Source organism: Phyllostomus discolor, chromosome 7 (assembly GCF_004126475.2).
Source record: "Phyllostomus discolor isolate MPI-MPIP mPhyDis1 chromosome 7, mPhyDis1.pri.v3, whole genome shotgun sequence".
In the NCBI taxonomy this organism is placed as follows: Eukaryota; Metazoa; Chordata; class Mammalia; order Chiroptera; family Phyllostomidae; genus Phyllostomus; species Phyllostomus discolor.
Window position 1 is genome coordinate 2,038,885 of NC_040909.2, and position 13,848 is coordinate 2,052,732.

A 13,848-nucleotide genomic window follows, 5' to 3' on the forward strand; every position below is an offset into this window, starting at 1 on the left:
GGGATTCGCGCCCTTGGGGAAGCCAGCCAGCCAGCGATGCGCCGCCCCGTGTTTCTGAACGTCCTTGGGTCGTTGCCCACGCATTCTGTGAGTCGTCGGGGTCTGAGGAGAGGCTGCTGACCCTACCGTTTTTAGCCAAAATGGATTTCCGTGGCCGATGAGGAAGGCTGGCGGAGAAGGCCCTGCTGGCCAGCCGGGTGCAGCAGGGCCCCGCGTGTCCTCCTTGGGGTGTCCCGGGGGCAGAAGGAGCCGCATGTCCCTGGCGGTGTGCGTGGGGGAGGAGGACGTGGACGTGAGCCTGAGCCTGGGAGCCGAGGGAAGGACGGCCCCTCCCGTGGCCTGGGCCGTGGCCTGGCTCTGCACCCAGTAAGGCAGCGTGCTGTGTGGGTCACACACGCACACACACACGTGCACACACACACACATGCACACACACACTGGCGTGCACACACACACACACGACGGAGCGCTCTCTCTGGATCGGCGGAGGGCCCTGTGGGTGCAGAGGAAGAGACATGGCGCACGGCCGAGCCGCTGGGGTCAGTGTGGCGGCACTGCGGAGCCCACAGAGGCAGCAGCCGCCCTGCCCTCCACCTGTGACCCGGGTGGGGCTCACACACCCCACTGAGGTCCTGAGCTTCTGTCCCCACACCGGGCCCCCCTCAGGTGTCCGTCCCCCCATCTGCGTCCCAAGGGAGGTGGTCCACCTGCACGAGGGTGGGCGTTTCCCTTCCTGCTGGTGCAGGGCAGTGGGGCCAGGCCTCCCAGTGCCGGTCCCCAGCTGTGGTGGCCGCCCTTCCAACCTGCACCCCCAGGCACCTTGGGGCCTGAAGGACCCCCAGGGGCAGAGCCCTGGAGACCCACCGAGCTCGCCGGCACCGTTCTCTCGGATGAAATCTCCGTGTTGCATTTCTGCCCTTCCCCAGCGGGTGCGCGGCGCTGGGCTGGCAGCACACCCAGAACCCCGGTTTCCAGCAGAGGACCAGCGTGCTGGCCTAGAGTGACGCAGGGAAGGGTGGCCTTTGACCCCGCCCCCCACGGCAGCTGCGGTGCAAGCAGGCACACAGGAGGAGGCGCTGCCGGGCCGTGTTCTTCGCCGCCGGGTGTCGGGCGGACACTCCACTTACACCCCACTCCTAGTGGGGGTGGGGGTGCTGCTCTCCCGGCTGGGACCGTGCGGAGAGGAGCAGAGGTGTCACGCCCCGGAAGCGTGGACCCAGCGAGTCTGGCAGGGGCTCAAGAGTCTGTCTCTCGTCCGACCCCCTGGGGCGGGGACTTGAAGCTGGAGGTTTCCGGAATATCTACTTTAGGCGCATGGGGCCTCCTCTCTCTGTCCAGGTCTGTGCAGTATTTGTGCTGAGGGTACACCCGCTGCCTGATCATCGGGCCCCTTCCCGCCCTCCCCGCCCACCTCTGCCGCCCCAGGGACTGTCCCTGATGCCTTCCGACAGGGACCTCGGTCAGCAGCCCTGCTGCATGTCCCCAGGTCCCCACCCACCCGCCGGCCGCCTGCGTGCCCGTTGTCACGCGCTGGCCTCTCCCTTGGCCTCCAGCGCTCGCTCCACACGTGCCCTGCGGGCTGAGTGTGGGGGCCTCTGCCCGGCCCCCCAGGCTGTGCCTTGGCCTGAGCCAGGCCCCCCGGCTGGCCTCTGTCTCGATTGTCCCAGGAAACCTCCAGCCCGCCCGGCCACCCCGTCGCTCAGCCCAGCCCAGGAATGGCAGCCTCAGCGAGCAGCACCCTGCAGCCTGGGAGAGAAGTTGGGGGGCGGGGGCAGAAACCAGCCACGGTAATTCGGGGTGGGGGAGAGGTGTTTTACTGCTGGAAGCTCAGAGGGTTAGTTTGCTTTCAGCTGAGAGCCACTTTTGTTTCTGTGACCGAGACCTGCAGGTGCATCGGTGACCTGTGTGACCTGCAGGTGCATCTGGGATTCAGTCGTCTCCTCTCTCCACAGTCCTGGGCTCTGCTCGCCCCTCAGGATCCCAGACGCTGTGAGACGCCAGCCGGGGCCGCAGGAGGAGCTGGCTGACACACACAGAGTATCTCCCCCGGACACAGATTTGGAAGGGGACAGAGCCCCACGGGAAAAGAAGTCAGGGTGCCACCGGTGGAGGGTGGCGTTTTCCAGTGACTCCGAGAGTTTGATGGACACTCGGGTGGCGGGTGGGCGGCAGCCTGGTCCAGGGCCTCACAGGGTCCGCCCAGGAGATCGCCCTGCTTTCTGAGAAGCCAGAGGCTTCCCCCCCTCACTTGTTGAGGCGAGGGAGGGGCGTCCTTAGTGGAGGTCCTCCCTGCCCTCTTCACCAGTGCGAGCCCGCCCAGCAGCCAGTCCCGGAGGGCGTCTGTGCTGCCCACCGAGTCCGCAGGGGCACCCGGCTGTGGCACCGGCGGCCCAGTGATGGATGGGCAGGTCCTCGTCAGGGCGGGGAGAGGCCAGGGCACCGGGAGGGCCAGGATCTGCACTGACCCCTCCCCCCGCCCCCCGCCCCGTGGGGCCCAGGCCAGCAGTCTGCACCTGGGTGGGGGTCAGCCTGGCTGCCGCCCCGTCTCCTTGACCGTCAGTCTGGAGAATTACCAGAAGGGGGAGAACTCCGTGCCCCCAGAACCCCTAGAGACCCCTGTTCACAGCGTGAGCAGGGCCCCTCCCTCCTCCAAGGCCGCGGAGCACCGGGGGACCGACTGCTCCCGCTGTGGGGACCCGCGAGTCCTGTGCGGAGGGCAGTCCCACATCCTGTCACTCGCGCCAGCAGGGAGCCAGCACCGACCAGTGCCGGGCTGGGGCTGTGGCGGGAGCTGGGTGCTGCGTCGGGCGAAGTGACTCTGTCCCCACGGTCCTGGACCACTGGGTGTCCCCGAGGGCACCGGCCCTGGGCTCCCGAGTTACTGAAGGAGCTCACCTGTGAGTGTCCCGGGGGCGGGAGCACTCAGTCCCCCCCCTTTCCAGACCTCCCCGGACCCAGGCACTCCCTCTGGGCCGGCCAGCCGCGTGGTTTCTGCTGACCTCTGAGCCGCCCCTCCCACCGTGTCCCTCCCACCGTGCCTGCGCTCCCTCCTCGGGTGGCATCGGCCTCGCGGATCACACTTTGCAAACGGCGAGCCGAGGTGCGGGTGTGAAGCCCCTGTCGGCCGCTGCTCTGCTCCGAGGGCGCGGAGACCGGGGGACGGAGGGGCAGGGCGAGCGGACTCGGGTTTGCGTGCACAGAGGTCACCCGGGGGGCCCCGGGGTGTTGGGGGCAGCCAGTCGGGACTGGGGTTTAAAGGACAAGCCTGGTGTGATCGCAGAGCCGGCGGTGGGTCTCCCTGCGAGACAGCCCGCCCTCTTACACCCTCGTCCCCTGCCGTTCGCCGAGCTCGGTGGTACCTGCCTGGGACAACAGTCACGGCTGGTCCTCAGGTCGCCCTGAAGCACGTGCACTGTGACACAGGAAAGGTGGGGCTCACTCGCCCCGGCTTTGCAGATGGCGCGGCTGTGTCTCCCGGCACCCTCAGCCGGAGTGATCACCCCAGGAGGCCCCTCCCCCGCTGCACCCGGCACCCCGAGGTTCGGGGTAAATAAAGACGCTCTTCAACTATTTTCTCTCAAAAGTATGGGTCACCCTAGCCTGAAGGTTTCAAAGTCAGGATGTCTGTTTCCTGCCGCTGGGCAGCTGAACTTCCTGATATCCACCCCCCGACCCCCCCCCGCCGTCCTCTCTGTGACCCCCAGCGGCTCGGGGGTGAAAGGCCGCAGGTGTGCTCAGGCGGGAACCGTGACGACGCTGCTGTCCGCTGCGCTGATGTGTGTTTCCGGGCAGCGAGCTGGGCGGGCCCCGAGCAGAGGAGAACTCTAGATGGTAGCGTGTTATTTATAGCGAACGCAAAGCATCGTTATTACCAATTCTTGTTGCAAAATACACTGGGAAAAAATACCCTTTTTGTTATTTAAATATCGCACGGACCCGCGGGGAGGCGGTGCAGATGCGGGGCCGCAGCCTCTCAGCTGCGCGGTCGATAACAGTCATTACGCGGCACGTATTCGGAATTGCTTGTAATAGGCTGTTTATTCCTGGGTGAAACTCAGATCGGGAGCACCAGTGAATGGAGATGATTGGTACTACAGACCCAGGCGCATGATTTTGGAAACGGAACAATGGGAATGTCCCTCTCTCGGAGAAAGTGCCCTTGTGCGCTCACGGCCACGCCGATCCCGCCCGGTGAGGGGCCCATGGTTCCTTAACCGGAGACGCCGCAGCCCCGTGTAATTGAGTGGAGCCACCCCTCGACCCGGGATCTGAATCCGTTTTGAAAATATCTGCGTCCTTGTTGGGAATCCGACGTGCCGCTGTGGGCGTTGCGGCCCCTGGCTCCGGAACGCGAGTGTCGAAAACAGTTGTGTGTGCGCGCCCCTGGGCTTCCGCTCCTCGCCGCTCTTGGCCTCTTCGGTGCCTCCTGCCCTCGGACTCCCGGTCCGTCTCCCGCGTGGGACTCCGCACGTGGCGGGGGCAACGGGGTGGCGGCGGTCACGTGGCACCTCTGGGTGCAGACCTCATGCGTGCATGTGTTTGTGGGGAAACACTCACAGCTCCCCTCCCATTCTTTGCTGGTGTGGGGGCCGCCGTGGGTCTTACCGTTTCGGAGACGAGACCCTAAGGGCAGGGAGACGAGGGGGCCCGGATGGGTCATGGGGTCAGCAGGTGGCCCCGGGCTCTGAATCCCGGTTCCTGCTGGCTCTGAATCCACACCCGAGCTCGCTCTCACTGCAGGGCCCAGGCTGTCCCCGCCCCCCCGCTCCCACCCCCCCGTTCTGTGTGGTCACCTTGTCTCCTTCTGTGTCTTCTCTCCCAACCTCAACGTGCGCCTTTTTTTCAAAGCCTTAACAGAAACCACCTCACCAAAACCCCAGTCCGGCGCTCTTCCCTGTCCTCCGTCCCGGCTCCCCGGGCCGCGTCCAGCCTCAGCCTGCCACCTGTGACCGGAAGGCTGGTCAGGGGGGTCTCCAGGGCAGCGGTCGCCATTCACACCCTGCAAAATAAACGCCTTGAAGAGGAAAACGGACGGCCCGCTCCGGGGTGATGTCCAGAATCACTTCACATCGCAGCCACTGGCCTGTCCGTGTCCAGTTCCACCGGGCAGCGCCCAGGGCGGCCGGCCGCACGCACTGCACAAGGGAGAAAGCGGCGCTCCGGTGGCACAAACCCTGCTCACCGTCTCCTGCCAACGGGCCGCTGCCTTGGTGACGCGAGACGGAGAAGCCGGGCGGGCGAGGCACAGCCAGGCCCCCGCGGAGCCCAGCGCCCGAGGACGGGACAGAGAGCACAGAGGCACTGGAGAGAGGAGAGGCGCATGCCCGCAGGGATCGGAGGAAGACAGGGAAGGTTGAGGAAAGCCTCCTAGGAAAACACAAGGAACGTGAGCTAGGGTTGGAAGGATGAGGACCCCTGCTTGCACCTGCGGGCAGGGTTGTCCCGGTCTGTCTCCGGCAAGGCCCCTGAGAAGGTGCGTCCCGAGCAGCTGGTGTCTCCTGCCCAGAGACACAGGGAGACCCACGGACAGCACTCCCCACGCAGTCCCTTGCCGCTGACCGGCGGCAGACCGCTGGGCAGTTCCTGGCCCCGAGCGCCGGGTCCCCGGCTCCCCCAGCGGGCGACACAGCCGCCCCGCGTGCGGGCTCCTAACGGCTGGAAAAACAAACGGACTGATCGTTCCCACGGAGAGTACAAGCACCGAGACTCCGGGTTCCCCTTTCATTTACCTCCGCAGCCGACGGTAATGAAGGGCTCGGACACATTGTATCGGCACCACGCTGGTTCTTGTTGCTCACGTGTCTGTGAAGTTGCCGCTGCCGGCTGTCCCGCGTCTGGATTCCTGTCCCCAGGAATGAGTTCTGGCTGCGACCCCCCCAGAGAGTCTGTGTGTCCTCCAGGTCTCGGGGCAGCCTCCCCAACGCGGGTCGTCCGCGGGCGGCCCCAGCCCCAGCCCCAGCCTGGACCCGAGCTCGTCTGCACCCCCGGTCTTTGTCGGTCTATCCTGTTATTTCCCGGTGGTGGTTTTCTGTCGTTCCCGTTCCCGTCTGGACGCCGTTCTTCACTCTGGACCTTTTCTCTTCTCTTTTCAGATGAGCACACGCTGCACGGCCCGGTTTTTGTTCAGGAACCAAGCCATGTCGTGTTCCCCTTGGACTCCGAGGAGAAGAGAGTGAAGCTCAGCTGCCAGGCCCGAGGGAACCCCAAGCCGCACATCAGGTGAGTGGGTGGGGGGCACGTGTCTCCACACGAGCGGCGTCTTGACTAGCCTCAGCAGACGCGTGCGCGGGGGGCACTGATGACACGCAGGGTCCCGGGCGGGCACCCGGGCTGCATCTCGGGGAGCGGGGGGGGGGGGGGGGGGGACGTCAGTGCCCATGACGAGTCAGCACCCCCGGCCGTGGCCGGCAGCCCTGGGCGGTAAAGGTCCTGGTTGACCACAACTCAGAAAGCCCTACTATCTCTTAACGTCGTGTGTCTTCCAAAACCGGCTCATTAAAATGCACCCGTGCACGGGCAGGAAAGGACGGACTATTCAGCAGCCGCAGGGGAAGGGGGGTTGGGACCCAGAGCAGGAAACCGGGCACTAACGAGCGGTGTGCACCTTGATGAGCTGCACGAACTTGGCCTTGGATAGGGCGGCTTCCCAGGGCACTGGGGTCGCAAAGCCTCCTCTCAGCCAAGACGACAGTCAATGTTGAGAATCACTCCCAGCAGACCGGGTCCCCCGGGGCCCCGCCCTCCTCGTCACCGTGACAAGGACAGAGGCCGCTTCCCTCCCACAGGGGCTGCCCAGCAAAAGGAACCGCCTGCTGGTCACCTTGCCTTAGCGCCACGGGGTTTTGGCTTTCAGAACAGACAGAGCCGAAAGGGGAAATGGCGACCGGTGGGGTCCACGTGCGGAAGGTGTCGCCCGAAGGCAGCGGGAAGCGATGATGCAGAGAAGCAAAAGGTGTGAGGGTGGGGGGAAGACGCCCCCGGGTGCCTGCCGGAGCCCCCCAGGGAAGGGCTGAGAGGGCAGGGAAGTGACCGCGTGTAAAGAGAAGGCTGAGAACCCTCCTCCGCTAACTACGATGTCCCAGCTATGACTTTGGGAAGCCCAGTGCCATGAGTTCCAAGCAGTGCCGATAAGAATAAAGCCTCCCTTGGAACAAGGGCAGGAAAACGCTGGACACCTCGTGGCGGACGTGACCCCCCCCAGACGGGGAGTCATGACGCGGGCCGCCTGCGGAGGGAGGACCGTGAAACCAGCGCCGCCGGCGAGTCGAGACCCTGAGGCAAGGCGGCCGGCAGAACCGCGGTGTGCGGAGAGACGGGGACTGCCGGCGTTCTCCGCAGCGGAAACGCGGTTGGCAAAGGAGGGAAGACAGAGAAGATTTTGAGCAGGCGCTGAAGACTGCATCGAGCAGACCCTCCCTAGAGAAAATTCTTAAAAATATACAGTTTAAGCAGAATAAAAATGACCCCAGGGACGAGAAAAAAAATGATATGAAGAGCAAGTGGTGGAGGTTAGTATTTCCACATAAACATTAATTGCACTAAACAATAAAAGAATAAAGACGATGCTGTATTGCAGAGACATAAAAACTGAAAGTCGTGACAATAACAGAAATAAAGTGGAGAGAGATATCCCGCACAGTGAGTTATCCACAGGGTTAAAAAATGAAATAAAGTGGGACCCTTATCTCGCAGCGTGTACAGGCGATTAGAAAACCTACATGAGACATTACAGCACTCTTAAAAGCAAACAGACGTACACATTTATGGCTTTGAAGGGGAGAAAAGATTTCTCAAATATGACAGAAAATATTTAACTTCATCAATATTAAGAACTTTTGTTTGACAGAATTTACTGAGATGAGTAAAACTACAAGCTTCCAACTGGGAGAAGATATATTTAGTATTATCACTGGCAAAAGATTAATATCCAAGGAGTTTAAACAATTCCCACAAATCTACAGAAAAACAATAGAGCATTATCAAAAGACTTAATTAGGCATTTCTAAGAAAAAGAGTATCAAATGCCCACTAAATGTATCCAAAGATAATCGGCGCCATTAGCGCGCAGAAATACACAAAGTAAGAAGAGACTGGCACGCCCGTCCCAGCCCGGCAGGCCTGACAGGCGTTTGGAAGCCTGCATTTACTGGAGTGTAAGTCACACAACAGCTGTCACCTGGGGGCTCACACCAGGTGACCTGGTGGGCGTGAACGGGCCACAGCCGCCACCCGGGGGGGTCCCAGGAACTCGACTCTGAGCAAACAGAGCGAGTCACCGCAGAGCTCAGACTGTGTGATTCCGTGTTCACGCGGTCCAAAAGCGGGTCCGCCGGGGCGGGCGGGTGTCCCGGAAACCAAGGGACCGGAAACCCGACATGAAGCCGTGACTCCCCCACGGAGAGGGGAGTGCAGACAAGCAAGACGGAAGCAGGAGACTTCGGAGGTAACGACAGTCCTTTTCCCAGATGCAGCTCTTCACGGCCCTGCGATTCTTTGTGACTTACGAGGGTCTCGTGAGCCTCATCTTGCCTCTGTTTACGCCTAATGATAAAATCCTCCAGCGGAAAATCGGTGGGTAGCAGCGTGTGAGGACCAGGAGGACACGCCGCCTTGAAGGGAGGGAGAGGCCGGGCTCTCACTGACCAGGGGTGCGCAGCAGTGGGGTCTGTCCGGAGACGCAGGCGGGCGGAGGGTGAAGCACAGCGCCCCGCCCACGTCAGGGGCGGGGCAAGGGCACCGTGGAAGTTGCTTCACGATGTAGTTTCTTCGCCCACCGTGGATTCGTCAAACACGTCACCGTCCATCAGGCTACCCTGCACTTTCAAACTGTGGACTCCAGGGTGGGTGGGCTGGCTGGGCACTGACCCGGCGGCCCGGCCTCGAACTGGGGCCCGTGCCAGAGCTCTGGATTCCGGAGAGCACGGTGTCCAGGAGGGGGGCTTAAGCCACCGTGTCGAACAGCTGCGATGCAGCAGGGCCACGCTGGGCCTGACGTGTGGGAGCAGCGTGCCCTGGGCGGGGGGGGTGGTGCGCTGTGAGTGCCTTCCAGAAACGGGGGACCAACAGCTCCCTAGAGGACCGGGCTGTTCATGTGAACAGACAGGTGACCACCCAGACCAGAACCCTGGGCGAGGAAAAGGCCGCTGTGAATAATCATTCCCGGGCAGCGGGGCTGAGCCAGCACCTGCTGGCTCCCGGGCAAACGGCACAGGTAGCGATGTCCCCTACCGGGCTGGCGCCCAGGCCAAATCAAACACGTTCAAGTGCTCGATGTTGTGAAAAGTAAATGCAAGAGGCGAGGTGCCTCCACACACGGATGCGGAGTTCAATGGCCTCAGTTCTCGGTCCACAGCCAAGTGCACGTTCGCGTGTGGGCTGTAAAGGGAAGCAAATTTTGCAGCAGGATTCGGCAGGTCGCTGCTTTGTTTCTCTCCTGGCAGCCGGCAGCGACCTTTAATGAGCGTTGCTTTTGTAGCCCTGTGTTCGGAGGTGCAGGGGCTCGGCTGGTTGTTTAAAGCCGGGGAGGGAGCAGAGCCGGCTGTGTCTCTCAAGATCGCCGGAAGAAGCCCCGAAGAAAACTTTCCATCAGACGCACCAGCACTTGCTGGAAGCCCTACCTCGGTTTCCCCTGTACCTTCGGCAGTTTCTCTGTCACTTAACGCTCACTGGTCCCTGGAGCTAAATAACCCCTCCCAAACTGGAGGACAGGGCAGGGGCGCGCCGGGAGAGGCGGGATTTTCAGACCCCGTTCGGCTGAACTCCCTCCGTGTTCGGGCCGACTTCCAGGTGAAGAGACCGTGGGAGGCACGCCAGGTGGGCTCCCCCAGGAGCCTCGGACACCTCCCTTCCCCGGCGGCTCTGCGGTCACCCCTCTGTGGAGCCTGCCCTTTTCTCCTCCCCACCCCCCTCGATTTTGGAAAGATTGACCCAGACCAAGAAAACCGGAAGCAGTTTTGACTTGTGCCCGCTGCCCATGTAGGACAGTCCCCTGAGGACAGGTGCCATTACTTCCGGCGGGCACGCAGCTCCCCGCTCCACGCACCGGCGGGGGTCACGGACTTGGAGTACTTGGGCTGGGCAGTTGGGATGCAGCTTGGTGTGCAGACAGTGGACTCCAAGTCAGAAAGGCCCTGCCCTTCCCCCCTGCGGAGCTGAGAGAGCGAGCAAGGAAAGAGGGCTTTGCGAGGACAGAGGCCCCTGACGGCCTCCCAGCCAGGTCCAGATGCGGGCCCTCCGGCGCCCCGCCCCGCCCTGCCAGCGCTGGGCTGCGCACAGCCTCGTCTCTGGAGAGAAGGCGACTCGGTTTCCAGTGGTTCGGAACCAGCTGATGAGACTCAGCGACTGGCCCAGCTCTTGGGAAAATCTCTTTTGTTTGAAACAGGCAGCACCTCTCTGTTACCAGCACTTGAGACATTCCTCAAACATTGATGACAAATTGTGAAATTTTCAAGAGGGTTGCAGGACGGCGTGAAGGAATGCAGTGCGACCCACAGCCAAGGAATTGCAGTGGGGAAAAAAAAGAAAAACCAGGTGTATTGCTTTGCGCTGGAGGCCCGACTGCATTTCTCAGCAAGCGCTGCACGTTCTCCATCATCCGGTCCCCTTCGCGCTTGGCGCGGCGAGGACGAGGGGGCGCGGGGGCGCTGCGCCCAGCATTCTGATGGAGGCGGCTGGCGCGGAGGGACCTGCGCGGCGCCCCCCTGCGGGGCCCCATAGGGCCATGTTCCCGAGCTCCCCACTCAGCTTGCAGCTCACATTACTTTGCAATTTCCTCTTTGGGTTCTCAGATTTGTCATATTAAATTGCTCAACTATCATTTGAAGTGAGAGTTATGGCTGAGACGTGATCGGTTGACTCAAAAAGAAGAAGAAAAAAAAAAACCGTGGAAGGCAGGCAGGCAGTCGGCGGGAGATTCATGCGCACACAGACCTGCCGAAATAGGGCCCGGCTGTTCTCTTTTTATTGCTTATTACCTCCCCGTCTGTGCGGGAACACAGGGAGAATCGCTGTCAGGCCCGAGGACGATGCTCATCTCCAGGGCCCACCTTCGCACAAGCGCGCGCGCGCGCACACACGCACACACACGCACACGGAGAGCTGCGTCCGGTCGGTGCTGCCGGCCCCCTCCCCCCACCGCGTTCCTGGCATTTTCCATTTAAACACCTGCTTTTGTTGTTGGGAAACACGCAAAACCTTGAAACTGAGAGGCCTGCGGTTTCTCGCTTGTGTCCTCCGCTCCATCCTGCGCTCTGGCCAGCAGCCCAGAAGGTGCGCGCCTCCCGCTCTCCGCGCCTCCCGCAGCCCGGTGCTGCTGCGCCCCCAGTCTGTCCCCTCGCGCAACTGCTTCTCCGACACCAACGCCTGTCGGAAGCCCCGGTGTGCAGCTGCGGTTCCCGGATGCTCTGCGCAGGGTTCCCGAGGGAGGAGGGGAAAAATAACATAGTTACTGAATTGTATCAGCTCAAAAGTTTCTGGCCATTCAGACGACTTCCTGGTTATGAGAACTGCCCTTTGGAATGTTATTGGATATTTTTTAAAATCTTATTAATAAAGATGTGCTGTTGACATGTGTGTGCCCCACTGGAGGTAATTCACCGAGCCAGCCCCAGCAGTCGGAGACACAGGGGAGCCAGACAGGCAGCAAACACACATCTGTAGTTAAACACAGGGTTAAAACAGCAATGCCACTGGATTGCTGTCTCGGTGGCATCCCAGCTGTCACCACTGCTAGGGGAAGCGGCTCTAATGTGTTTCACCGTAGTAGAAAAAGTCGTGACGATTTTGCATGCTGTGTCTGGTGTTTGTGTGCTTTGGCCGATGCAGAGATGTGGACTGATATGACAAGGCTTTATCTCCCGGCATTTCTGTGCTATAGGTGGAGGTTAAATGGAACAGATGTCGACGTAGGTATGGATTTCCGCTACAGTGTCGTTGAAGGCAGCTTGTTGATCAATAACCCCAATAAAACCCAGGACTCGGGAGCGTACCAGTGCGTAGCCACCAACGCCTTTGGAACGGTGGTCAGCAGAGAAGCGAGGCTCCAGTTTGCTTGTAAGTAGTGACCCCTCACGCGCACATGTTCTGTGAGTTGCTGTGCCGCTGCGCCCATACGCCCTCAAAACCGTCCCTTTTCAAAAACCAGCAGATTTTGATTTGTTATGTGATTGTCTTTACCCTTTTCTCCCCGTTTTGGAAGTAGCTTGTTTGTAGATAAATGATACACCTGCGTGGGAGGACAGACGTGGTCTGTCCTGATGGCCACTGGGATGGTTGCATAACGTGGTGGTTTGGGTATACGCTGCTCAGCGCACATTAGCACACACACACTCAAATTTACATGTATAACTCTATGCACACACATAAATCCACACACACACACACACACACACACACACACTGTAGTGTGTGTGAACAAGCAAACTGCCACTCACCTGAAGCTCAAGGTGAGAAGGTAGCTAACCATGGAGCGCAGTCACAGAACCCTTGGTCATCTGTTCATTTTATAATTCTCTAATAATTCTTTTTCTTATTCTATAAATCGGGAAAATTTAAAAACTACTATGACAACTGAAAGTTAAGACAACGAAAGTTACCTTTATCTTACACCCTGTATGTTGCTGATCTGGAGCGTTTTTGACAAGCATCTCGCCATCTCCGGACGCAGCGGGTAAAGCCGGCGGGGCCGCCACGGAGCGCGGAAGGTAGGAGTGGCGGGTGGCAGACAGCCCCACCGGCCGGAGCAGCAAGCATGCGCACACGGGAGCACGGGGCCTCTGAGGGCTGATGAGAAGCTCCGTGTCGGAGGGTTGACGTGTTCGCCTGTGATTACGCATGTCCTCCTGTGACACCCCAGCTTGTGCAGCTGTGCATCCATGTCAAAGGTTCTCTAATCACCGAGTCCGATAGCCGTAACGCTGTAGAATATTCTCATTAACAAAATCCTCTCTGGGAACTCGACACCAAACGTACCTAATACCCAGTGCTTAATCTGTGGCTGCCATTCGGCGGCACTTTTATGAGCTGAGAAGTGAGTTTTCTGAGCACGGGGCGCAGGCGGGGCTCCAGGATCACTTTGTTCGTGAGTGTCCCCCCACCCCACGCTCCCGCTCGCCGCGCCCCTCCTACTGCGCTTAGCCTGGGTCTCAGGTTCATGGCCACGGCCCCACTGTGATTCCTCAGAAATGACCACCCTTCCTGTGCCCCGGGGCCGGGCTGCGTGGGTTGCTCTTGTCCTGGTCCGTCGTCATCTCCGTGATCCTCAGGTTCCGGCTGAGACGTGACCTCCTAAGACAAGGCTTCCGCAGCGCCCTGTCTCGCCGGGAGCACTGCCCTCATTTCTGCCGGCCTCCGCCCGCCTTCGCCCAGCCCCTCTGCCTGCAGAACAGCGTCTCCTCAGTCTCGTCTGCTGGGACTTAGTACAGCGCCTGGGACCACCTTGTGGGCTCATCTGTTTCTCCCTGTGTGACTCCTGGGAGGAGCTGTGTCCAAAGAGCTGAGACCCCCTTGCCCGCCCTGTGTCTCCAGGGTCTAACATTTTATGCGCGTGAACAAGGAGATGCCTGTATTCAATCGCCTGCACAGCGGCACAGCCAAGAAAATTATGTCTAAAGTCAGTTGGGGGACAATGGGTTTTTAGAGACCCACACCCAGCCCTGGCTGGTGCGGGTCGGCGGACTGAGTGCCGGCCTGTGAGCCGAGGGGCGCTGGTTCGATCCCCGGTCACGGCCCCCTTTCTACTCCAGTCATTTCCTGGAATTAAAGTATTGCTCGTCTCCCTACCGTGTTTAGACTTCTTTTGCCTTCCTTTTTCATGGAAAAAATAATCAGAAGATACGCCTGCGCTCAAAA

At 60.7% G+C, this 13,848-nt stretch overlaps 1 protein-coding gene across 1 annotated transcript in view; it reads left to right on the forward strand.

Annotated features, from left to right (window-relative positions):
• CNTN4 (contactin 4) overlaps nt 1-13,848 on the forward strand; it is a 249,765-nt gene that overhangs the window by 84,483 nt on the left and 151,434 nt on the right. Inside the window, 2 exon segments of the mRNA XM_036030242.1 lie at nt 6,093-6,219; nt 11,876-12,051. Coding sequence (XP_035886135.1) covers nt 6,093-6,219; nt 11,876-12,051 — 303 coding nt within the window.